The sequence below is a fragment of the Acinonyx jubatus genome, chromosome B4 (assembly GCF_027475565.1).
Source record: "Acinonyx jubatus isolate Ajub_Pintada_27869175 chromosome B4, VMU_Ajub_asm_v1.0, whole genome shotgun sequence".
NCBI classification, from domain to species: Eukaryota; Metazoa; Chordata; class Mammalia; order Carnivora; family Felidae; genus Acinonyx; species Acinonyx jubatus.
In genome coordinates, this window is record NC_069387.1 from 17,388,835 (window position 1) to 17,415,889 (window position 27,055).

The 27,055-nt window shown below is 37.0% G+C and overlaps 1 protein-coding gene across 2 annotated transcripts in view; it reads left to right on the forward strand.

Annotated features, from left to right (window-relative positions):
- The window catches only part of MALRD1 (MAM and LDL receptor class A domain containing 1), a 754,681-nt gene that overhangs the window by 21,825 nt on the left and 705,801 nt on the right, over positions 1-27,055 (forward strand). For both annotated transcript variants that reach the window (XM_027074220.2, XM_053225367.1), the window contains exons 3-5: positions 12,728-12,822; positions 12,911-13,072; positions 22,830-22,926. In XM_027074220.2, coding sequence (XP_026930021.1) covers positions 12,728-12,822; positions 12,911-13,072; positions 22,830-22,926 — 354 coding nt within the window. The remainder of the gene's footprint in view (positions 1-12,727; positions 12,823-12,910; positions 13,073-22,829; positions 22,927-27,055) is intronic.

Below are 27,055 nucleotides of genomic sequence, written 5' to 3' on the forward strand. Positions count from 1 at the left end.
TAAGCAGGGTCTATATGTCCACTTATTTTTTATTTGTATGGCCCCATCCCAGTTTATTGCAGTTATTTCTAGTATATGAAAAGTTTCCAGAAAACTTTACTATAAATAGCCATATACCCACAATTTAGGTTATACATCTAAAATTACTGTATTTGTTTTATCAAATATCTATCCATCTGCCAATCCATTTCTCCATTTATCAATCCATCATATTTTCAATGCATTCCAAAGAAGTTGCAGGAATCACTTTGCCCAAGTATACGAGTATCTAGACACAGGGGTCAACTAAACATGGCCTGTGGGTCATTTTCCTGTTTTTGTAAATAAAGTGGGTTTTTTATAACCTTTTTCTTAAAGTTTATGTATTTATTGTGAGAGGGAGAGAGAGAGAATCCCAAGCAGGCTCTGCACCGTCAGCATGGAGCCCGACTCGGGGCTCAAACTCACTAACTGTGAAATCATGACTTGCGCCGAAACCAAGAATCAGTAGCTCAACTGACTGAGACACCCAGACACCCCAGAAGAAAGTTTTATCACAACCCAGGCTCTCCTACTCATTTACAAAGTGCCTGTGGCTGCTTTTGTGCTACAACTTTGGAGTTGAGTGGTTGTGACAGAGATCATATGGTCCACAAAGCCTAAACTACTTGGCACTTTAAGAAAAAGTGTGTTTGCCCTGTGCTAGAATTCAATATTCATTACAGTTTTTTTTTTAAATTTTGAAGTCGTATTTACATTATATGCAAACACAATCATAGGTGTACTATTTGATAAGTTCTGACAAAGGCACTCACCTGTGCAACCCAAGCACCTCACAAAATGTAGAGCCTTATCATCATGCCACAGAGTTCCCTCCTATACCTTCCTAGTCAACCTTTGCTCCCATCCTCCACTCCCAATATAATCACCATTTTAATTTCTTCTGCCGTGGGTTTGTCTTGCCTGTTCTGGAACTTCATATAAATCAACTCATAAAGTATACACACTTTGTTCAAAGTTTTCTTCACTTAGCCTAATGCTTCAGATTCATCCACGTTGTAGCATGTATCATGTATCATGAGTTCTTTCCTTTTTTATTGCTAGGTAGTATACAATTATATGAATTTATTCATCCATTCTCCCATTGAAGGACATGTATGGTTTTTTCCTGTTTTGAAATATGATGAAGAAAACTGCTATAAACATTTCTATATAAGTCTTTGTGTCTTTCTGTTGTTAAATCTCTTGGGTAAATACATAGAAGTGAAATGCTGTGTCGATGTATGTTCACTTTTACGAGAACTGCCAGATCTTTCTCTAAGGTGTTTCTAATGTAGTTTAAGTGGCTGGTTAATTTGCTTAGCCTCCAATTGAAGATGTTTTGTTTGTTGTGCACAGTAGTTCAAATATCAATTCAGTTCTTTTAACCTTTACTAGAAGTACACCTTCCCTGCACACGCATGTTTTAATTTTAGCCAGAGATTTGGGTAGTTTATTCATAGAACACAGGCTACCTCTTTTTCTGGCTCTCATCTTCCCAGAATTCTTCCCTTTATTCATTGCAGACCTGGCTGTCCTAGCTTCCTTTGGCTGATTCTTCTGGCCAAGAAGAGAACAGTCTTTCTATCAGTATTTTAGCCGCAGGGCGCCTGGGTGGCTCAGTCGGTTGGCCGTCCAACTTCAGCTCAGGTCACAATCTCGCGGTCCTTGAGTTCAAGCCCTGCGTTGAGCTCTGTGCTGACAGCTCAGAGCCTGGAGCCTGCTTCTGATTCTATGTCTCCCTCTCTCTCTGCCCCTCCCCCTCTCACACTCTGTCTCTCTCTCACTCTCGAAAATAAACAAACATTTAAAAAAATTAAAAAAAAAAAAAAGAATTTTAGCCTCACACTCCAGCTACCACTACAGCCTAACCTCAGGCCAAAGCTCGAAGGAATCTACCTTGTTCTGATCCCTTCCTCCAAGTTTCTGTTCTCATAAAAATATGCCGCTTTGGTTTATCTTTAAAGCCTCCTGAGATCTCAACTTGTAGGTTTTTCTGTATAAGCGTTCTGTTTATCATTGGGTGTTCTCACATCAGCATATCTAAATTGTTCCATGCTGCCCTTTGTGAAGGGCACTAGGAATCATAATGTATTTCTGAATACTTACTTAGCGAGCTGCATTATTTAGACAGTGAGTTGTATTATTTTACTAATAAATAGCAGGAGACAAAAACTGGAAAGAACCTCCTATTCACTTCCTAGATCAAGTTTTCTCAGTCTTTATAGTCTTCATCTCTGAAATCAGTGAAAAGTGAATGTTCACTTGTTCTTTTATATATTTATTATTTCTAACACTTTTTACCGAGGATCTACATTGCTCTGCATATATTATAGGATCTGCAGGTATAAGAGTATAGAACACAGTTCTTGTCCCAGTGAACTCGCAATCTAGTGATGGAGACATAAACCTTATACCTTTTCTGTTCTAGGAATCTGCATATTGTTTCCTTCAAGGACCAGATAGTAAATAGTTTTGGCTTTTTAGATCATACAGTTTATGTCCCAACTACTCAATTCTGCTATTACACTGTGAAAGTAGCCATTGGTAATACATAGAGATTAAGCATGGCTGTGTTATAATAAGACTTTATTGATGGACCCTGAAGTTGATCATTCATATAATTTTCACATGTCAGAAAATACTATTCTTTTAAACTTTTTCAATCATTTAACCCACGTAAAAACCCTTAGCTCTCAGGCTATACAAAATCTGGTAACAAGTGGGATTTATATATGAGTCATAGTTTGCTGTCAGTAAACATTAGTTGAGCGTTTTTGCATCTGACAATATGCACTCCTGGGGATATATGAGTCTAAAATAAAATTCCTCCTCCAAGAACTAACAAATAAGTTATAATCTTAATTTTAGTGATTAGTGTTCACTTTTGTAGCAAACATAGGTGAGGTATACCTTGATGTAATCTCTGATTCTGTGTAAGAATCAGTTTCATTATGCTATTACTTAAAAATTCACCTGAATTTTCAGTTAAGGAGGAGATTTTATTTTAGTAGTTAAGCCTGTTCCCTACAATAAAGTTAAAAACAAGATTTGTATTATGGATGGAATTCAGTATATTCTTTTATTTGCTCCATTTTCAATATTGTAGTTACACCATTTTAAAAGTAAAAAAAATAAGTAAACATGGAAAATTTATGTTTATGTACATGTATTTATATAACGTGGTGACAATTGTGAATTTCAGTTCAAAAGCTTTGACCCTGGAATGTGTAAGCCATCATGACAAATGCTGTGAATACTATAAAGACTATTGAAATATATGTTGCATATGAAATGATCTCTTTGGAAAGCATTCTTGAGAATAAAACAATTAATTATAATACAGGGGAAATTTGAAAAATGCTGTGATGTTAGTCGGAGCATATTATTCTGTGGATGTAGGCAAATTCTGACCCTGGAAAGAAAGCCACTCTAAATGGGAACTGATGTCATCACTTTTTTTTTAAGTTTATATTTATTTTGAGAGAGAGAGCACATGCACAAGTGGGGGAGGGTCAGAGAGATAGAGGGAGACACAGAGAGAGAGAGACAGAGAGAGAGAATCCCAGGCAGGCTTCACACCGTCAGCACAGAGCCCGATGTAGGGCTCAAACCCAGGAGCCCCAATATCATGACCTGAGCTGAAATCAAGAGTCGGACACCCAACCAACTGAGCTACCCAGGCACCCCCTGATGTCATCACTTTAAGACGGGGCTTGAGAAGGGACTTGAAAGATGAGTGGTGTTCCAGTGAATAGGGAAGTGAAAGACATGATATTCGCTACTGAAAGAACCACATAACGACCATGTAGAGATGCTCGGTGTATCGGTATGCTCAGGCAGTGATATACAGTCTGTTCTGGCTAGAGGATACTGTCTTTGGAAATGAAGATTAGGCCAAAAGTATATTTGGGAATGTCAAGAACTATGTCACCCAAAGGTTACTGATTTCGTGCATCAGTACCATTGCCTTCCCTGTGTTCCCTCCTCTACCAACTCCTTCACAGTTGACGGTCCTCTTTCTGCTGCTGGCCAACCAGGCAGCAGAAATGAAAGACATTGATGGATGTGTGGCAGTGTCTGAGAAGTTGCACAAAGAATTTCAAGGGCATACATATTTGGTACTTAATGATTCATTCTGCCTCCGGTAGTATTTTGCAGAGAGCTTTATTTCTTCCACAAATTCTTTGATTGTCAAGCTAATAATATCAAGGTCCTGGATGTGTGCCTGCATGCATGTGCATTTTAAATTAGTGAGCTACGTGAAGTTTTCAGAATTCCTGAACAAAATTGATGTCTATTTTTTTATTAGATAATATAATATCTGTTTATTTTCCCAATTCCAATTCTTTTATTTAAAATTCAGAGTAATACACCAGTCAGGTAATCATAGTTGACAACTTAGATGATTATTTGAATTAACTGATAGGACATCAATGAAATTTTTCCATTTAACAATAAGTAGTCAAGCTGTCAAATTTTTTAAAGTAAGCAATATTATTCCACTGATTGGAGCTAAAAATAACACATTCCATAATTTCTCTGTAAAAATACGGAATTTTATTCCTATGTATCATTTGTTTTTCTTTTGGCAGGAATCTTATCTTTACAGGCAGATGGCTTGTTTATTTGTTAAATTTATGTGGGTATATATTCTTCAAATTAATTTAGCCATAAGTGAAAAAGTATATACTCAACAGAAATTCATAAAATCAAATAGTAGTGTATTAAAATAAATATAATACACATTTCAAAGAATATATCTTTTGAACCACAGCCAAATGGCCAGTAGCCGGCCATGTTCCCAAATGAAAGTGGGCAGGGAATTTCACCAATTAAAGCAGTTGGAAAGGACCCAGGGGATTTCATTTCTTTGCAAATGAAGTCTGGCAACACTGATGAGTAGATACATTGATTCAATGTGTCCTACAACTGAATTAGTCAAGGAAGAATTTACAAGAACTCAGCTAGTTTAGGCTTCATAGACTGGTCAGCTACCCTAAAATGTAGCAAGTGGAACAGGAGAACCAAATAATGCCTACCTAATTGTGGTAGGCAGAATTCTAAAGATGTACCTCCCGAGATTCCCAACCCTTGGTTTTTCAGTCAAAACTAATCTAGGTACTTTTGTGAAAAGACTTTATAGATGTACCATGGTTGCTAATCAGCTGACCTTAAAATAAATTTAATCTGGACTGTTCAAGTGAGCCCAGTGTAATCACATGGTTCCTTAGGAAAGTCTATGTGTAAGATCATGTCATTTGCAAATAGAGATAGTTTTACTTTCTGTTTCCATTCTAGATTCCTTTTATTTCATTTCCTTATCTAATTGCCTGTCTAGAAACTCCAGTGCAATGTTGAACAGAAGTAGTAACAGATATTCTTATCCTACTCCTATTAGGGGGGAAATTTTTCAATCTTTTACGATCAGGTATGATGTTGGGTGAGGGTTTTTTGCGGATGTAATTTGTTAGGTAAGGATGTTCCCTTCTGTGACTCATGTATCGAGTGTTTTTATCATGAGAGTTTGTCACATGTGTTTCTGCATCTGTTGAGACGATCATGTGGTTTTGGCCTTTCCTTGATCATCAATGTGGTGTTTTATAGTGATGGGTTTTCATATGTTGAGCTAACTAAATTCCTGAGATAAATTCTACCTGGTCATGGTGAATAATCCTTTTCATATCTTGCATGATCTCATATCTTGCATGCTTTCCTGTATTTTGTTTAGTACTTTTACATTTATATTAATTAGAGTTATCAATCTATAGTTTTCTTGTCATAGGTTGGGCTGGTTTTGATACCAAGGTAATAATGGCCTCACAGAGTCGACAAGTCTTCTCTCCTCTTCCAATTTGTGCAAGAGTTTGTGAAGTATTGGTTTTAATTCTTGTTTAAGTGATTTATAGAATTCACTGGTGAATCCTGCCATGAGTGAGAATTTCTTTGTGGGAAGTTTTTTGATTGCTGATTCATTCTCTTTACTTGTTATAATTTATTCAGATTTTATATTTCTTCTTGAGTCAGTTTTGGTCCTGAGTCAGTGTTTGTGTCTTTCTAAGAATTTGTCCATATCATTTACGTTATCTAATTCGTTGGCTTGCAAATGTTGATGATATTACCCTACAGTTTATTTCTATAAAGTTGGTAGTTCTGACCCTTGTTTGACTCTTCAGTTAGCAAATTGAGTCCTTTTGTCCCCCTATTAGTCAGTCTAGCAAAAGATTTGTTAATTTTGTTGATCTTTCCAAGAACCAACTTTTGGTTTAATTGGTTTCTGTTGTCTATTTTTTATTTCATTTAGCTCTGTTCTAATGTTTATTATTTTCTTCCTTTGCTGGCTTTGGGTTTGGTCTGCTCTTCTTTTACTAGCTTTGTAAGATGGAAGGTTAGACTGTGTTTACAACTTTCTTTTTTTAAGTTTAGTAATTTAGAGCTCCAAATTTATTTCTAAGCACCGATTTAACTGTGTCCCATACATTTTGATACAATGTATTTTCAATTTTTTTTATCTCAAGTATTTTCTTGTTTTAATATATTTTTTTAATGTTCATTTATTTTTTAGAGAGACAGAGTGTGAGCAGGAGAGGGGCAGAGAGAGAGAAGGAGACACAGGATCTGAAGCAGGCTTCAGACTCTGAGCTGTCAGCACAGTGCTCAACAGGGAGCTCAAACTCATGAACTATGAGATCATGACCTGAGCCCAAGTTGGACCCTTAACCAACTGAGCCACCGAGGCTCCCCTTTAATATTTTTTTAATGTTCATTTATTTTTGACAGAGAGACCCAGAGCACGAGCAGGATAGGGACAGAGAGAGAGAGGGAGACACAGAGTCAGAGCAGGCTCCAGGCTCAGCTCAGAGAAAACCCAGGAGCTGGGAGACCATGACCCTGGCTGAAGTCATATGCTTAACCTACTGAGCCACCCATGTGCCCCTATCTCAAGTATTTTCTAATTCTCTTCTGGTTTCTCCTTTGACCCATTAGTTCCTAGGAGTATGTTGTTTGATTTCCACATATTTGTGATTTTCCCACATTTCATTCTGCTCTTGACTCAAATGACTCCATTGTGGCTATAGAACATTACTTGTTTAATTCACATCTTCTTAAATATATTGAGACTTGTTTTATGGCTAAAATGTGGTCATTCCTGGAGAATATTCTGTGTGCACCATAGAAGCATATGTATTTTGCTGTCGTTGGATGGAGTGTTCTATATGTCTGTTAGGTCTAAGAGGAGTATCATGTTGCTCAAGTTTTTTATTTCCTTACTGATATTCTAAGTATTTTATCCAATCTTAAATGTAAGGTACTGGAGTCTCCAACTTTTATTGTTGAATTGTCTATTTTCGCTTTGTTTTTATTGACTTTTGCTTCATATACTTTAGGCTCTATTTTGAGGAACATATGTTGGTAATTATTATATTTTCTTGATGGGTTGATTCTTTTATCATTATAAATTGTACTTGTTTGTCTCTAATAGCAAATCTTTTTGTGCATGTTCATTTTTTTCCTGAATTTCCAGATCTTCTTTAGTTATTATTTGTATATTATGGTTTTCATATCCCTTTATTTTCACCCTCTTTGGATAATTATATTATTGGATCATACTTTTATACAATGTGCCAACCTTGGAGCTTTGACTGGGGACTTTAACCAATTTACATATAACATAATTACTTATAAGATGGACTTCACAGCTGCCAGTTGCTATTTGCTTTCTGTCTGTCTCCTGTTTTTCTTGTTACCCTTTTCCTCCATTACTATTTTCTGTTACACAGATATTTTGTAGTATATCATCTTAATTTAATTTTTCACTATGTATTTTTTGAATTATTTTATTAGTGGCTGCCTAGGGATTACAACAAACTAGATTGGATTCATACCAATTTAATTGCAGTAGTATATTAAGGATATTTGTCTTATCTATCTCCATTTTCCATACCTTTACTGCCTCAAGTACATCTTTATATATTGTGTGCCCATCAACAGTGAATTCTAATTTTTATTTTTATCAATTATAACAACCAGTTATAATGATTAGTTTTTGATTTTTATGGTTTATATTTCTTGATGTTCTCAATCATCTATTTTATTGATATTCCCTATTTCGTGAGACATCATTCATACGGGTTTTTTTTTAGTACTTTAGATATGGTTTCCATTGGCTCTTTGAAAGATTTAAAATAGCTGATTTAAAGTCTTTATCCAGTAGGTCCAATGCCTTGGCTTCCTCAGAGACACTTTCTATTGATTTGTTTTTCTTCTGCACGGGTCATATTTTCTTGTTTCTTTACATTTCTCACAATTTCTTTTGCAACATGGACATTTAAAACAGTATAACATGACAAATCTGAGAGTCTTGCTTCCTCCCTTTCACATTTTGTTGTTATAGTTGTTTGTTTTATTTGTTGTTTTTTAGTTTAGTTACTTTTCTAGACCAATTCTGTAGTCTTTTTTTTTTTTTTTCATGTGTAGCCACTAAATTCTCTGCATGGTCAGATTAGTGGTCAGTTAATGATTGAAAAGAGAGTTCCAGGGCACCTCGTGGTTCAGTCGGTTAAGCATCTGACTCTTGATTTTGGCTTAGGTCATCTCACAGTTTGTGAGATCCAGCCCTAATTGGGATTGTTTCTCTCCCCCTCTCTTCACCTCCCCTGTACTCTTTCTCACTCTCTCTTTCTCTCAAAAATAAATAAATAAACTTTAAAAAAAAGAAAAGAGAGTTCCTTAAATCCCTGGAATCAATAAATCCCCCAGTGTTTGTTGAGGGACTTTGTATGCGTGTTGGGATGCACCTTCAGTAAAACCAGGAAGTTCACAACTCTGTCTTAGTTTTAACGTTCTGCTTTCATAGAGCCTCAAAGTCAGCCAGAGATGAGGGCAGAGGGCCTTTTCAGGTCTTTCCAGAGCATGTGTACAGCCCTGTGCATGAACATGTCTATCTAGATTTGCAGGAAAAGTAGGAGGATTTCAAAGCTCCTATGTGACATCTCATTCCTCAGAGTTTGCTTTAAGCTTTTTGGTTAGCCTACTTAAGCCCCAACTATTATTATCCACAGCCTCAGGCAAATGTACAGTTAAACTACTTACCTTGGGTTTCCTCCATTTCCCACGTTGTAAGTGATTAATAGGAATGCATGGGAGCAGAAGGAACATAAATCTACTGCATGTCACAGAGTGACCAACTGGCTTGAATGCTTGCTGCAAAGAAGAATTTTTTCGGTGGACTGGGTATTAATAGGGTGAATTTCAGACAGCCTTGTAAGTGGGGTCTTTCAGGAAATACCACACATGTCAAATGATGACAATTATTGGTAATGAAGGTTTGACAGAGCTCTAACTCTATTCTGCTTATTGTTGTGGATGCCATGCTGGGCTGCTACGTCTCAAAGTTGTTCTGGAGCTGGAAGTGGACAACGGGAATAAGACGAGTTAAAAAGAAAACCCATAAAACTCACTGTTTTTACTGAGATTCCACTATTTCTTCAATAAAAGCTCTCCAGTTTGCTAAGCCTTGCTATGGCCATTTTTTTTTTTGCGGGGGGGGGGGGGAGTTTTTTTTCCCATTGCCTTTACAGAGGAGTAAATTCTGAGGGGTATTTTCATTGGCATTTTGGTTAACATCACCCTCATGTGTAAAATCAAGTTTTATGATCCACGAAAGTGATTCCTCTAGCTCCTGATCACTGAGGCAGGCTTAAATTGATATGGCTGCATTCAGTTATACGTTGCCAGCCATTTTAAGAGATTAGTATTTGAGGACATCCTTTAGGAGATACAGTTTTAGCAAATATTATGTGGTTGTGATGAGCTTGTTAGTTTAACAAGCAGGTATGAGACAAACTTATGATTCAATGGAAAGAGAATTTAACACATAGAACTTAACAACTTGAAGTAGTTTATATCGAAGACTATTATTTCTTCTCTGTTATCTGAACTTAGCCACATTTCTGTCATAGAAGAGGACACTTTTGCCTTTCCAAAAGTTTTGGTGCTTTAACCTTTGCTTCGGGCCTTGGACATTGTCATGATGATCCATTCCTGCAGACTGATTTTTGGGGAAATGTTCTTGAGAACTGATATTATCTCACTGTCAGAATACTCAATTTTTTTAAGTTCCTTTGAGCCAGTTGGTTACTCTGTAACATGCCAGTAGGATTTATGTTCCTTCTGCTCCCACGCATTCCTATTAATCACTTAGAACTTGGGAAAAGGAAGAAATGCAAGGCTGCTGTCAATAATAGTTGAAGACAGTGACACTGAAAATTCTACGTTATCTTTTCCTGAGGATCAAGGCTGGTGAAATGCGCTGCCGAAGTTATTGGATTTAGCCCTGCAGACTTGATTCATGGTTTTTGTTGCTTTCATATTTTATATACTTCCTTTTTTTTTTTTTTTTTGGTCATCAATCTTGGGTTATGTTAGGATTTTATTCCAACACTTACCCAGCAACTGAGAAAAAAAAATTTTTTTTGAAAGCCCTTTAATATAAACATTTAACATTATCAATAAAATGACACTATTGTTATTTTGTCATTTGAATAATTAGCAATTTTCCATGAGATTCTTTGAAATACGTTTTAAAGATATGCTATGCAGTGGCTTTTATGGATGCAGGTATAAAATGGGAATTTATGAATGATATCAACAAACTGAAATGAATATGGTAGAGATTAATAGACAATTTACAACGGTGACAATTATATTTGTATATGTGTGTGATGTGATTGCTCACAGGGCTACTATAAGGGATGAGAGGGGTGTGTACAGAAAACATTGGATACATTTTTGGTTATCAGCTTCCTAAGTGTCTTCTCAGTGGTCGGACACAGCAGTAGGAGGGGGTATAAGATGAAGGATGGGACATGTGGGAAAAACTTATGCTGCCAAAAATGTGCTTCTTTCTTTTATACCCGTAGACATGATGACTAAGGTCCTATGGAAAACAAGAGGGAGTTTTCTATAAGATGGTATTTGTCCCTGAGGAACATCTTCATCTATGAATTAAAGAAATTCTATACTCACCATAGGGAGCAAGGGAAAATTGAGTGTGCATTTCAAAAAATGCTTCCTATTGCCACTAAATTGGAATTGAAGGTAGAAAATAGATATTGGTATTGGGTGCATTTTGAATGCTGTTTTTGTTTTCAACCATGAAAAGAAAGTTTATTACTCGATAAGTGTCAAAAGATCTCAAGCTGTTTTCTGAATTTCAAAGTTTTCTTTTTATGATAACCTGAAGATGAGTGTTTAGGTTTTTTGACAAAATACAGAATAATTTACAGTGTTGTGTACCAAATGATGTACTTTATATTTATAAAACATGCTACTTAAGTATTGAAATAATTTATTATTTTATTGTAAATGCTACCCTATTGTTTAATAGGGTCAAATCTTATTTTTAAGCCCAAACTCAAGTAATTGAGTAATTTCCTTGAAAAATGAAAATTTATCTCGAGTAATAATAAATGAAAATTACCCAAGTAATTTCCTTGATAAATGAAAATTTTCTGTATATCTCATCGATGGTTTTAATAGGTGAATACTTATAAATAATAACTTAGGGCCTGTTGAATACTATTACCATTTGCATTGCTAATATTATTTACATAACACTTGTATGTAAATAATAATATAAAATAAATATATCTCATATGCTTAGTTGATTATTTACTTGCTTGACATTTGCTTTACCTTCTGAAAATGAAGCAAGAGCCAACTAGTAATTGTCCACTTTTATCACTGTGATACCAGCAGCTCATCTAAATTATGTTTATGTCATTATTCCAGGGAATACATCCTCAGAATGGTTTTCCGTTATTGTAGGGACTTCAGTTATGCCTCTGGCCATATTTATAACAATCATTAATGTCATTATTTTCTACTTAATTAGGGTACAGTTTTGGAATAGGTGTAGAGAAGAAGAGGTTTTTTAGGTTTCTTAATTTTGCTATCGATTCTCACAACGATGTGATAATTAAATTTGATTTCCAATCCAGCTTTAAACTACCATGAATAACTCAGTAGATAGGTTGTCATAATCATGAATATCATTTTGTCATTCCTTTTGACAAATAGCAAAACGCCAAATAGAGTAGTAGAACACAGCGGTTCCCCAATTACACACTATAACCTTGTCAGGCACTGTGGAAATTTATGAAAGCCCAGGGAATGTTCTCCATTTATTTTATAGTCTTCTAAACAGTAACCGTCCGCTGGCATAGTCCCTACCGCACTATGCGGGAGAACGTCAGGGCTCTGCATTGTTCTCTATGATCCCGGGGAAAGCTACGACTCTTTGATCCAATTCTTTCTAGAGAAAATCACAGCAAACAGTGAACCCCTTTGCATCTTTCATTGAATTGCTTACTTTGGTGGGCAGTCCCAGTATCATGTTCTCCCTGGATACCATCTTTGCAAGGCTCTAACTTTCTATGTTACAGGAGATAAATTGGGTTGTGGACTGCAGCCAATGATAATGTTATAGGGAATATACTCACAATGAGCTATTTTGCCGGGTTATCTAATGAAGTAAAACTATCAGTCAGATCATTTGCAAAAGCAGATGATGGGGTTACATGTTTCATTCTTTAAACAGAAATATATTGACCTAATGTGCATATGGGCCTGAATTTTTGCATGGTGTGCTAAATAAGTTTGCCAAGGATTGCTCTGACTGTAACACGCTGACTATTGTTGCTAACAGCCCACTTCCTGTCACTGGTCTCCAAGGTGGATTCTACTTCCTCAGACTTAAGAAGCAGAGTGTTTCTTCCTACGAATATCCAACATGCCTGTCAGGTATTTGAAAACACGCAGAATTTTCAATACTTTTCACAGTTGGGAACTTCTGTTTTATAATCATTTGGACATTCCTTATTTTTCACAGATTACATTTTATTACTTCTCCAGTCAAGTGGGTGGCAAATTAAGAGCTGGCCTTCAAACTACATGTGGTGGGCCCGTTCGGCATTTATGGCAAAACACAGCTGGGCTCCAGAATCAGTGGGAGAGAAATGTCATGAGCATCCAGAGCAACCAGAAATTTCAGGTATGTGCGGTATATTTGCTAACCTTATCATTGAAAGAAAAATGATAAAATACAGATATTTATCGGTAGGTGAATTAAAAGTAGGATGACCCCTGCCCCAGTTGGCCAAGGACTGAGGGATTTACCAGGACTTTTAAAGCACCAAAACCAAGCAGTCTTAGGATATTGTGATGGCCAGTCACCCTAAAAAACACTTTTAAAGGTAGGTTTTAGGGACACCTGGGTGACTCATTTGGTTAAGTGTCCGACTTCGGCTCAGGTCATGATCTCACAGTTCGTGGGTTCAAGCCCCGCCTCGGGCTCTGTGCTGACAGCTCAGAGCCTGGAGCCTACTTCGGATTCTGTGTATCCCTCTCTCTCTGCCCCTCCCCGGCTTGCACTCTGTCTCTGTCTCTGTCTCTCTCTCTCAAAAATAAATAAACATTACAAAAATTTAAAGGAAGATTTTAAATACGTGCATAAGAACTAGAGTTGATACCTACTAACATATTAATATTTCAGTAAAATATAAATTTTTAATGATATTTCTCTTACTATCCCAACCTTCTCTTTCTTTTCATTTTATTCTTAAGAATTACTTGTCTTCTCGACTTCTCTCATGCTTTTGAGAGAAGGGGGTTATATTGTGTAATGAGGAAATAGACTATTTGATTTAAATACTAATTCCAAATGCTGTTGAAGTAGAATAATTGTCATATTCATTTCATGGTTAGTCTCAAATTATTCAATACAGCCTTTATTTTCCAAAATAATTTTGAGAGTGAAAGCCTAAGCAAGCCCATAAAAGACAAACTTATTTATGCAGCCTAATAAAACTTATGTATGGTGGAAATTATAATCTAATGATTATTACCAGAGTTCTTGGTAAAGCATTGCATATTTTTACATTTGGGAAAGCCAAGAAAAATTTCCCATTAAAAACAGGATCTTAAAGCATTTTATTCTGAATGAATTTGCTTTTTAAACCTGGTTTGCAGGCCAATTTAGCCAACTCGGCTAAAGCAGGTTTCCTTTATAATCTATTATTTGAATAGTATAGTAATCAATTTTATAGTTTTGATACAGAGTAGAAAATCATCTGATATGTGATGGATTTAGCACTTGCTTAAGAATAGGGATTGAATTGGATTGAATTTTAACTTCAGTTATTTTGAGTGGCTAAGAGGAAGGATGGGAGAATGAGCAGGATTTCTATTACAAAATTGTATTGTTAGATATGAGAATGGTACATTTTCTTAATTGATCTGTCATAAATTCCCTGGAGTTTGAAATTTCAGGCTTTTGTAAACTAAATGGGGATCCAAAGAGGATCAAAGAAAATCACTTAGTGGATGGTTAAATGACATGCAGATGATAAGCCTTCAGAGGAACAGTATGGTTGGAAACACAATTCTGTCATTAGAACTTTGCACTCTGTTGAAGTCAGGTATATTGATGTGTGTTGGGCAGGGTATCTTAAGCCATTAGGCAGTTAAGTCTTCCTGTGAATGACCAATTCATTAATTTAACAAAGACTCACTTGGGACACTCAGGATGCACTAGGTGGGATTCAGGGAATGTTCTTAGTACATGTAAAGAAAAGACTTTTCTCCCAGCTTCATTGAGATATAATTGATATATGTGTAAGTTTAAGGTGTATAATGTGATAATTTGATAAACCTACAGTGTGGCATGATTACCACAATAAAGTTAGTTAACATATCCATCAACATCACATAATGACAATTTTTTTTCATGCAGTAAAAACATTTAAGATCTATTCTCTTAACAACTTTCTATTCTCTTAAGTATTATTAGCTATATTCACCATGCTGCTTATAAGATACCCAGAACCTACTCATTTTATAGTGGGAAGTTTGTACCCTTTGGCCAGCATTTCCCCATTTCCCACACCATGCAGACCCTTCCAACTAAAAACAACTCTTTTGGGGGGCACCTGAGTGGCTCAGTCAGCTAAGCATCTGACTCTTGATTTCAGCTCAGGTCATGATCTCAGGGTCATGAAATCAAGCCCCATGGTGGGCTTGGTACTGAGCATGGAGCCTGCTTAAGATTCTCTCTTTCTCCCTCTGCTTCTCTCTCTCTCTCTCTCTCTAAAAAAAAATTGCTCTCTGTTTCTATGAATTTGGCTTTGATAGATTCCATATATAAGTGAATTATAGAGTATTTGTCTTTCTCTGACTTATTTCATTTAGCATAATACCATCAAAGTCTAGCCATATTGTCATAACTGACAGGATTTCCTTCTTTTCTTGGCTAAATTATTCCTTTGTATGTATACACTAAATTTTCTTTATCCATTCATCTGTTGATGTATACTTGGGTTGTTTCCATGTCTTGGCTACTGTGAATAATGTTTCAATAAATATGAGAGTGTAGATATGTCTTTGAGATAGTGATTTCATTTCCGTTGATTATATACCTAGAAGGGACTGCTGGATCATATGGTGGTTCTATTTTTAATTTTTTGAAGAACTTCCATACTGTTTTTCATAATGGTTGCACAAGTTTACATTCCCACCAACAGTGAACTAGGGTTCCTGTTTCTTTACACCCCTATGAACACATTAGCTCTTGTCTTTTTGATAACAGCCATTCTAAGAGGTGTGAAGTATATCTCATTGTGGTTTTGATTTGCATTTCCCTGATGATAAGTGATGCTGAATATCTTTTCATGTACCTGTTGGGACATTTGTATGTGTTCTTTGAAATGATGTCTATATCTTTCCAGTGATGTTCTCTAACCATTTTATTTGTGTGTGTTGGGGGGGATCTTTTCTCTCTTTCTTTCTTTCTTTCTTTCTTTCTTTCTTTCTTTCTTTCTTTCTTTCTTTCTTTCCTTCCTTCCTTCCTTCCTTCCTTCCTTCCTTCCTTCTTTCTTTCTTTCTTTCTTTCTTTCTTTCTTTCTTTCTTTCTTTCTTTCTTTCTTTCCTTCTTTCCTTCCTTCCTTCCTTCCTTCCTTCCTTCCTTCCTTCCTTCTTTCTTTCTTTCTTTCTTTCTTTCTTTCATTCTATCAAGTTGTATGAGTTTCTTATGTATTTTGGGTATTAACCCCTTATCTGATAAATGGTTTGCAAGGAGAAGATTTTTGATAGGCATGTGGGAGAGAAGCTATGTGTTCCTGGCTTTGAGGGTGTGTGTGCAGAATGAGAGCCTTGAGTACCAATAATGCATCTAATTTGTCGTGGATGTTCAGGTGTCATTAACCACTAGAGAAGTTTCTAGTTTATTTCTTAACACTTCTCTTCCTACTCCCCTATGGCTGTCTTCTCTCAACAAAAGCAACGACAACAACAACAACAACAACAACAACAAAGCAACAGAGTAGAGCCAAGAGTGCTTTTGAGGGGACTGAGTCACACTGACTAGATGCTAAAGGGTGGACTTGCTGAAGTCCCCTCTGCCTGTGTGCCCATATACACCTGAATGGCAGAAATGGAATTTTGTCTGTGTATGAACCTTGTCAGCATTTACACATATTTTCCAACTTTGAAACAGAGTGGATGGTAAAAGAGTCTTAACCTATCTTCGCCAAGCTTTGTGCCTTCTCATCTCTGTCTCTAACTGAAGGTCAGGGTCTTTACTAGTGAGTAGCCCAACAGAGATTTATTTGGATGTTGGCTACAGTTGGAACCTGCTGAGTCTTGAGCGTTAAACCTTTTAAAGCAACTTCCTCGTTTTTCACAGCTATCCGTTCCCAAATGGCACATTGCAGGGGTTGATGATTAAATATGTGTAGCCACTAGATATAAAACTTAAAACTCCCAAATATATCACCTCCAGGGCCATTCAGCTGGAGCTGAGGCAGTGTGGTTATTCACTTGAGTGCTTTAAAATACAGCAGTGGCTCCAACGAAAGCAGATGCATGTGCAATATATTAACTTGTTTGCCAAAATACTTTATTGCTGATATGAAAACAGTGCCTCTACCTTAGAGGCTTTGTAAAACTTGGGAAGCCGTATGACTCTCTGGGGATCCTTGGGCTACACCGGTCCTTAAGATGGCAGGTATGTTTTAGTTCTCTCCTGTCAGCAGGGAAGCAGAGGTTCACATGCTTTTTTTTAGCTGAGCCACAGAGATGTGCTGCATGTCTCATGCTGCCCGACACCCTCTCAAAGCTTCGTCCTGAACAGCTTTAGCAAGAGGCTTATTCGAGGGCATTTTGTAATCAGCATCTCCAGACAATATCTGCTGCCTCGTCAGTTTACAAGCCTCTGAGAATTCTTCTGCTTTCTGCAGTTTCTTCTCCATGCTGCCTCTGACAGTTTTAAAGCCATTCGTGCTTTTCCTTTAGAAATGTCCATGTAAGAGACTTTAGTTTCAGCTGGACCCTCACTTAGCAGGGGTTTCTGAAAAAAAAAACTCTGGGGGTGCCTGGGTGGCTCAGTCGGTTAAGCGTCCGACTTCTGCTCAGGTCATGATCTCTCAGTTCGTGGGTTCGGGCCCCATGTCAGGCTCTGTGCTGACAGCTCAGAGCCTGGAGCCTACTTTAGATTCTGTGTCTCTCTTTTGTCCCTCTTCTGCTCATGCTCTCTCTGTCTCTCTCTCAAGATAAATAACATTAAAAAAAAAATCCCTCCTTTGAAAAAGCCTCTGGATCTAGCTGCCATGTGAGGGCTTTATCACCTTTATCTGTAAAGTACTAAGTTCATCCCTTAATAAAATTGAAGCGCGTTCATTTCTGAGGGAATACTGCTACATAAACAAAGAATGGTGTTTATGCATTTAGTCAACAAAGATAGCAGCATCGAAGAAAATTTCAGAAGGTGCTTAAGGAATAATGACATCTAGTATTTACTGAGCACTTACTATGTGTAAAGCACTACGTAGTCCTTTGTGTATATTATTTTATTGATCCTTCATGGCAGTCCTCTGAATCCAAATTATAATATACCCCACTGTTTACATGAGGATTATGAGCTTTAGAGAGTGCAATAGCGTATTAAATCATATCCAGATTAGAACCCAGTATAGTGTGATTTCACATCTCAATCATTTACTCACTGAGCCATGATAAATTTTTTTTTATCATATTAAAGCATTATAAGGCTTTATAAAAGAAAAAAAATCCAACTTCTAGATTTGGTTAAATACGTTGCATGTGATTCATTAAGCATTCCTTTGTCTGCTGTGTTGGATAAAACATTATTAAACATTATTCTGCTGATTGACTGCAATTGCATTACTCAAAATTGTAGACTTAACCAGTTAATTCTGCTATTGTCCTAAAATATTTGCAGAAGCAAAGAATAAACCACGCTCAACCTGTAGCAGAAATGTGGGCTCAGATGCAAGTGACACCTTCTCTCGCGCTCCTTTTCTTTGTTCTTGAAAAGAGCTCAAGTATTAGTTTTATGGGTCGGAAGGAAGGAATACTGTACTACTAAGTGCATCCCTGACCGTGGCTTTCAAGTTGAATGTTTGGACTCTTAAAGTAAATGAGAAGCTACTGCCTGATTTTTAAAAAATGCTGCAACATTTTTCATATGCAATTATCTGCTTGTCAGTTCTTTGATATTCCATTTAGACACGCCAAAGGGTGTTTAGCAGTGTCCTATTCAGAAATAGTACGTTTTATTAACACAGACAGAAGAGAAGTTATTCATAAAAATAGATACAAATCATTAACTGAAAAAAATTTCTACTCGCAAACTTTTCTAAAGCATAACTGAGGCATTTTACCTTGTAATTTAAGACTATTGGGGCACTTAGGTGGCTCAGTCGGTTAAGCATCCAACTTTGGCTCAGGTCATGATCTCACGGTTTGTGAGTTCGAGCCCTTCATCGGGTAAGCTCGAGCCCCACTCTGGGCTCTGCACTCTCTCTCCCTCTCTCTCTGCACCTCATGGGATTCCCTCTCTCTCTCTCTCTCTCTCTCTCTCTCTCTCTGCCCCTTGCTCACTTGTGCGTACTCTCTCTCTCTCTCAAAAAAAAAAAAAAGAAAAAGAAAAAACATTTACTATGTGAACACATGATGGTGAAAAATTACTTTCATCTTTTTCTGTTTCACACGTTTGATAATTATATTGAATGTACACTACTAATTAAGAAAAGTCTAATACAATAAATACAACTACAAGAGTTTCTGTTCATGTAGTTACGAGTGTCATTCAAGTCAGTTTATGTCTGTTATTTCGCTACTGTCAAAGTTTCATCGAGAATTTAAATCAAGTGGCTTGAGCGCTGACCCCTTGCCTCCCTCAGAGGCCATCTTCTCTTAAAATGTTTCACGTGAAAGCAACTTGTGTCCTAGTTACTATTGGACCAGTGCAGGCCATACTTGACTTCTGTGATGTTGCCCAACTTCTAACTTCATTATATGCTAGTTTGCTATTCTTTCTTGATTTCCCCAAAACAGTTAAAATGAGGTAGATGTTTGGAAAAACGTATTTGCCAAAGTTTTGAGGAAAACAAGGAATGGTAGGCATCACTTTTCTTAGAAATACAGCTATCATACACAAATATGGCTTCCAACCACATCTCTGGCTTTTTGAAAAACATGATCTCGAGGTTCCACTTTCTTGAGCTAGTTCAACGCATCCTTCTTTTCAGGATCCCAGCCAAAATCTCTGGAATGTCTTTCTGTTTAAATATATTTAACTAGAGTATCAAGTTATGCCCAATAGGTCTTATGTTTTATAGCTACACAGACCCAATGGTGAATTTCCTACATTTGGAGAAATAATGTTCTCCCTAAGAAAAACATTTCCTCTTGCTGGACCAGTGGGCTCAAATGGCAGCCAATTTTCCCTCTGACTTTACTTCAGTTAGACAGAATTAACATATGATTTAATTGAATCAAACAAATATACATAATTGCAAACTGATGGAGAGAATTGAAGGCGAGAAGGTAATTTAAAAGCCTTTTCACTAGATCAGGTGGGAAGATACAGGAGTAGAAGTAGGAATGGAGTGGAGAGAGGGCTTAAAGCTTAACAGGTGTTGATGGACTGGAGATGTGGCTGGAAGAGAAAGTGGTTCTGCAAGTCGCTTTGGAGTTCTGAGCGTTGAAAAGTGGCAGTCTTCTGGTGCCATTGTCAGAGAAAAGGAGTCAGGGACACGTCCAGTTTGAGGGGAAAAACATTATGATTTAGAAGTGGTTTTGTGTCATCTGGTAAAAATGCCCAGAAGTCTGTGGAGATATGCGCAGAGAGCTCAGGGGGGAGGTTGACTTTTGGGATATAAATTTGTGTTTTATCAGCCTGGGTGACAGTTGGAACCCTGAAGATTGATGGGTTTGTGGGGAGAGTGTGGAGAAAGAAGGAAGAGACTGGTGATGAGTTAACACTTAATGTTTGCTTCTCTCTTTAAATATGGCTACTGCAGGTGTGTTCTTAGTTTGGCAAGAACAAAGGAATGTATCCAACGGGAAATCTGTAAACATTCATGTAATACTTAATACTTTATAAATATTTTATAAATACTTTATTACTTAAATACTTTAATACTTAAATACTTTAATAACTGTGTTACAATAAGAGCTAATACTTATTTAATGTAAACTATATACTAAATGCTGATATACATGTAATAATTCATTTGTCCTTGAAAATCTTTTCATATAGGTAAAAATTTATTATTTTTTATCAGTACAGTGTTACAAAGAAGAAAACTGAGGTACAGAGATGTTAATAACTTCTCCAAGGTCCTGTTGTTATTAAGTGGTATAGTTGGAACTTGAACCCAATTAGTCTAGTTCCAAATACATACTTTAATCACTATGCTCTACTGCCCTCACATAAAACCATTCCTATATAGCAGTCTTTTTTTTTTCCTTTCTTATCCTCTGAAACAGCTTTTTATGAAACAGCAAAGCAAAATTGCAACATGATTTTAAATGTTTATAAATTAGGTCACAAAAGGGATGCAAAATGGTTGAAGTATAACTCTTAGATTCACATAACTAAAGTAATTCATCGAATCTTACACCAATACCAAAATAAGATTATTCCATGATGAAGAGTAGCCCAGGGACATCTGGGTGGCTCAGTCAGTGAAGCATCTGGTTCTTGGTTTCGGCTCAGGTCATTACCTCATGGTTCATGGGTTCGAGTCCCGCATTGGTCTCTGTGCTGAAAGCTAGAGCTTGCTTGGAATTCTCTCTCTCCATCTCTCTCTGCCCCTACCCCCCTGCCCCAACCTTGTCTCTCTCAAAATAAATAAATAAACATTGAAAACAAATAGTAGCCAAAATCTAGTAACCAAAACTATATTAACATCAGAAATAATGTTCAGGCATTAAGTTGGAAAAGAAAATCCACTAATTTTCTTTCCAAATGGAATCTACAAACTAAATTTTTAGAAACTGTCAAAGAATGACTAAAACTATAAACCTAGGAGTTGGGTTTACAGAGAATTCTGGAAGTAGTGAGAAAAAATACATACTGAGAAAGTATCAGTTAGTATGCTTGCAAAACTCTCCCATTGTACTCATGATTCTGATACTAATGTACTATGAAGGGATTTTGCAAATGATCTGCTGGGTGCTACAAATAAACCTTGAGACTAAACTCTTTGTAACTCTTGTCTTCTAGGTGTGGTATAAGGTTAGTCACACTTAACCTACTTGCATATATGTATTCCCCAAAAGATCTAGTCTCTACCAGAGATCACACAAATCTGGAGTGAAAACATTTGGAGTTGGTTACTACTGTTTGCCAAGTACTTTTCCCATTCTATTTATTTTTGCTCAAAATTTTCTATTTCAAATGTATATCCAGCACTCACCTTTTTAGATACCAAGTGGATGATTTTGCCTACGCAGCAATCTTTGATAGGTCTTTTCCAACATGGCCCTGCTTTACAAGTAGTCACGTGGTCATTCTGTTTTATGTGAAGAAAAGTTGACTTTCTTAGGGCTACATATTGACACATTACTCGATAGGTTGTGGGTGTTTCACATCATATTTTTAATAGTCTAGTACATCTGGTTTGAAAGGAAATATATCAGTACATCATGTTGTATAGGAAAGAAAAGAGAATGCACCACAGCAAAATGATCTCCTAGGGTCAGTTGTATTCACTGTATGCAGACTAACGGTTAAGTTAAAAAACAGTGCTGACATTTTGAAATAATAAGATGTTTATGTCATAAACAAGGCTAAACAATGCCCACAAGTTTAATGCATCCATGGATTAAGACTCAAACATCATTGGTATTCATTAGTGAGGTTGGGATAAAACTCTCCACCCACACACCAATTTTCAACGGATTTAAATAACTAGGAAATTGGAGAGTAGTTTCTTTCTAAGGTTCTCAGATTTATTATACCAGAGTATTTCCTCTTGGTGCATACTTGGGTTGCCTTCATGTCCCAGTATCACGTTCACTCATTTTAATAAGAAGTCGCTGAACAACCATCTCCAGTCACTGTCCCAAGTTTTGTTTATATAATAGCAGAAAATGCACAGGAGGATATAGCACAAGGACATCCAAGTCTGTGAGCAAAATTTAGAGAACCAGAAGTGGAAATGGGACACAGTTGCAAAATGGCAAAAAACCAGAGATCAAGAGGCAGCTGGGTCCAAGATCTGGTAAATACTAAAGAGCTGGTGTATGCTATTTGAGATGCATGGATGACTACATTTTCTTGTCCTTAAGAGTGTATGCTTAGATCTCTTTCCAGTTGGAATTGGAAATGGTCACCAAAATGCTTCTAGGAAGTGATAAGTTTTTCATTGGTAGGCTCTGTGCTGTAAGACTTCGAGACAGTGATGTTCCTTGCTTTGTGCTTTCATCTTGTTTCTCTTGTGCAGGTTGTTTTTCAAGGTCAAATAGTTTCAACTCCTGAACAAGATGAAGTCATAGCTATTGATGATATATCTTTCAGTTCAGGCTGTTTGCCTGCAAATGGTAAGAACTTTTTCTCATTTTGATCCTTATTGTGTATATAAATTCAGTGCAATTTAAACATTGTGTAATGACTTTCATCTACTCTTTCTTTCTTTGCTTTTTTTTTTTTTTGGCCCGATGTTTTAAAGTGGGCTATTTTACATTGTATAACAAAGTCTAGGTTTATGCTAGAAGTGAAAATAGTCTATTTTTCCACCGATTCTGATGCTATAGAGAGCTAAAGGGGTAATTTAGTGTCAGATTTGAAACTTTGTAGCAATGTTACAAAATTAAAATGGCCAGTTAAATCACCAGGAGAGCTTCCCGCCTTCTAGCAGACTAAGTGAAAGCTGGCCTCCATAGGGTTGAAATTGTCTTCTTGGGGAATGGACTTGACTTTTCCACTGAAACACACAAATGGAGAAAGATATTAGCTATAATCTATTTTCTTTTGAGACAAACAACTCGATCAATAAGCCACATATATCAGGTCTAAAAAAATTATCCATTATTGGCCCTTTGATTATATTAACTGAATAATATTCAATTCACCATGCACATTGGTCTCAATAGAACAGTTTAATGTTAAAATTATCCATTGGTCAGGATAAAATTAATTTAGTCTAATATTCAAACAAGAATCATATGTATATGATTATAGGTAGTTGATAGATCGTTTTTCCTTTTTAAATGTTATTATACTGTAGTATGATATAGGATAATAAAGATAGCTATTTTGTAGAGAGGCTTCTAAGTTCTAATTTTGTACAAAGTATGGTAGTTGTGTAAATTATATTTCAAGAACAGCAAAGATGAGTTGGTCTACCTGAAAGGAGACCAAGGAATCTTGATAAAGGCTGTCTGATTTATGCTTGGATTTTGAACAGCAGTTCTGCTGGTCTGATAAGAGTGTTTATAAGAATGTGTGTCTTGCCCCTTGGACCACGGTAGGGTTTTATAGGAGCCAATGACAGCCCCTTCCACACTGGAACACATAAAAATTTTTTTTCATCTTTATATTATCAGTTCTCAGTCTATATTAGGTAAGAAATCACTATATGATAAATTGAAATATAGATACATTGAATTGCAGAACTTGAAAGGAGCGGATGGTAACCTCCACCTGTTCCTAGAAGTAAATAATTGAAGTATTAACCTTAATGTCTTTTCGCCAACAGAAGATAACGTTTATTGGCTTTAACAGAAGGGCAGCAATGTATCAGTGTAGAATACACTGTTGACTACAAGCAGCGCAGACTCAACTATTGACTACTGTACCACTCAGTCTCCCTTAATGCTCTCTCTTCTGGTACCCTGCATGGTATTCCCGGGTCCAGAGAGCAGCCAGCTTATGCTTGATTTTTATTGAGGCAGCTAGTCCCTAACTGTGATCATTTTAGCAGTATCTTTATATATCCCATTTTTATAGTTTCTGCAGAAACTGAGGTCTGCCAAACTAAATGATCCCCAACTAGTCCTATTTATTGCTCAGGCTAGCTCAATCAACCCGAAAGAAAATAAGGAATGAGGTCAGCTGTTGGCTGGACTTGCCTCATTGCAAGGAAAATTAGGAACTGGCCGCTGCTCTGAAGCTTTGTTTGCATTACAGATGTACACAGGAGCATGCTGGGGTTGTGCCTGGGACTTGATATCGCCTGTAATAGGACTCTGCTATCATTTCAGACATGACCTTTCTCTGCATCTCTGGACCTGGGAACCAAAGCCATTTCCTTAATTACCTGTGATCCATATACTGGGACAAAGGCCAATGTAGATGGGCCATGATAAATATTCAGAAGACAAATGCCAGGTTTTTAGTAAGCACTTAAAAGAGCTCTATAAAATCACTATAGAAGTGAAAAAGCAGTGGTCACAGGAGTGAGAGCATCAGCCAGCTGGACATTCAATGAAAGGTTGTGGTCAAGTAGAAAAATATTGGTGTCTGAAATTTCTAAGACAATAGTTCCAGATAATATTATAACCATATTGTTTTTGAGGTGGTGGGGAAATAAAGTTTACTGAAGATTAGGCATGAATTTTAAAGCTAAGTTATCGGCTAACCTTTTCACATGGCTATTAAACGTATACAACATTACTAGGTGTGGGGCTAGAGAAGATTTTGACATCCCAAACTGAAGTCTTCCATGAATATGGATTCATGAACCTAGATCTAGGGAAGTAAGTTGTGTGTTAGGAGCCAAGATATTTCTACACATGGAAGAACAAATGAATCGACACTGGGGATTTAGAAGAGTGGCAACTTTAATTGTAGGCCTTGTGTTTTATGGGGCATTGGGAAAGGATGCCATCCCTTGGGACAATTGCAAAGGAATTAGTCTGTTGTTAGAAAAAGCCAGTATATTGATCTCACTGCTCGTGGGTTCGAGCCCCACCTGCATGGGGCACCTGCATGGGCTCTGGGCTGACAGCTCAGAGCCTGGAGCCTGCTTTGGATTTTGTGGACCCCTCTCTCTTTGCCCCTCCCCTGTCACACTGTGTCTCTTTCTCTCTCTCTCTCTCAAAAAATAAACATTAAAAAAATTAAAAAGAAAAAAAGCCAGTATTCATTTAGGTAGGATCCTACCTATTTATTTAGGTAGGATCACACAGTATGTTCTTTGAAGGTGAGGGTGCAAGGAGTTTTATTTTTTGTTCTTCAAATAGAATGAGGGTTGATGGCACATTTAAACTTTTGGGAGGAAAACACAGCAGCATGAGGATTAATAACGGAGAAAAAGAATAAAGTGTCATGGAATAGGATTAGCACATGGATGGAGTTGCATTTTGTACATGGTAGGAATGTGAGATATGGTAAAATTATATAACATTAAATTTGCAAATGATGCTCTCCAGTCAAGTTCAGATGCTATCATGATAGACTAACCCTAGTCAGTCACCAGAATCACAAAGAGGAGTGATTGATTCTGGGCTTTACTCCAAACCTGCTAGATGGGAATCACTGAGGATAAGGCCTACATTTTAAATAAGGCACTCAGGACACTTTCGGTGAAGCCAGCTGACCTTGGGTTTAAGAACCAAACTAGCATTTGTATGCCACACAGCCTGGTCCCTGGGTTGCTACACTCACAGTGACTGCCCTGAGACAGAGTTCCAGCTGACCAGAATCAGTGGTTTCAGTCTCATGCAGTCCTGATGGTGACGATCAGGGTGCATCTGAGACATGGGGGCAGAAGCCCACTCAACGTCTTCCAGACATCACCGTCAGAAATCTTAATCAAGTGGAGAGTGGAGTTAGGAATGCATTTGGATGCCAGAAAAGAGACAAGTTTTCCTAGGTGACTTAAGAAAACAGAGGAGATGGACAGTTATGGCATAGATTTTCAACTCTAATACTATTAAAGTCAAGGACTAAGGGATTTCCTTGGTATTTGCTTCATGCTTGTCACCTTATGTTCTTAAAGTGACTGTTGAGATTCTATACATCTCACATCCAAGGTAGGAGGAAGGCAGAAATGGGAAAGGGCAATGTGTTTGGCCATGCCATTGGCTAGGTGATTGTCACGTGGTAACCTTGGTTGCTAGGGAGACTAATAAAATTGAGTATTTGGATTTAGCCTCTGTAATAGAGGCAGGCAAGGAGAACAGGTTTATGAATTGAGTGAGCAAACATATTTTCCAGAGAAACTCAACATCAGCTTATTTAGAAGTAAATTTCAGTTTTCTTCCAAAATATCTTGCCTTGCCTATATTTCCCTTTTTAGATTATTGACATCTGGTCTCACTTAGTAGTCTAGGAGTCGGTCATTCTTAAATCATTCTCCTCTCTTCTTTCCCCTGTATTAATTTGGTCAAAAAATAGTATTGAGGGCGTGTCCTTATATTTTTCAAATTATCTGCCCTATTTATTATTATTATGTATCCAACCACGATTTCATTTAAGGGCATATTTTTTTCCTGCTGAATTTTAAAAACTTCTGGTTTCGATCTATTCAACTCTACCATCCAGTACTATCTACTGTCCACCAGATTATACTTTCTAACATGCAAATATGACCAGTCTCTACTTTGTTAAAATCTGTCAGTCACTCTCATTGCCTCCAGGATAGAATTCAGATTTCTAACGGATTCTCAAACATTCGAATTTCTAAGCTCACCGTGACCCTGCTCTCGCACACCAGTCCAACTTCCT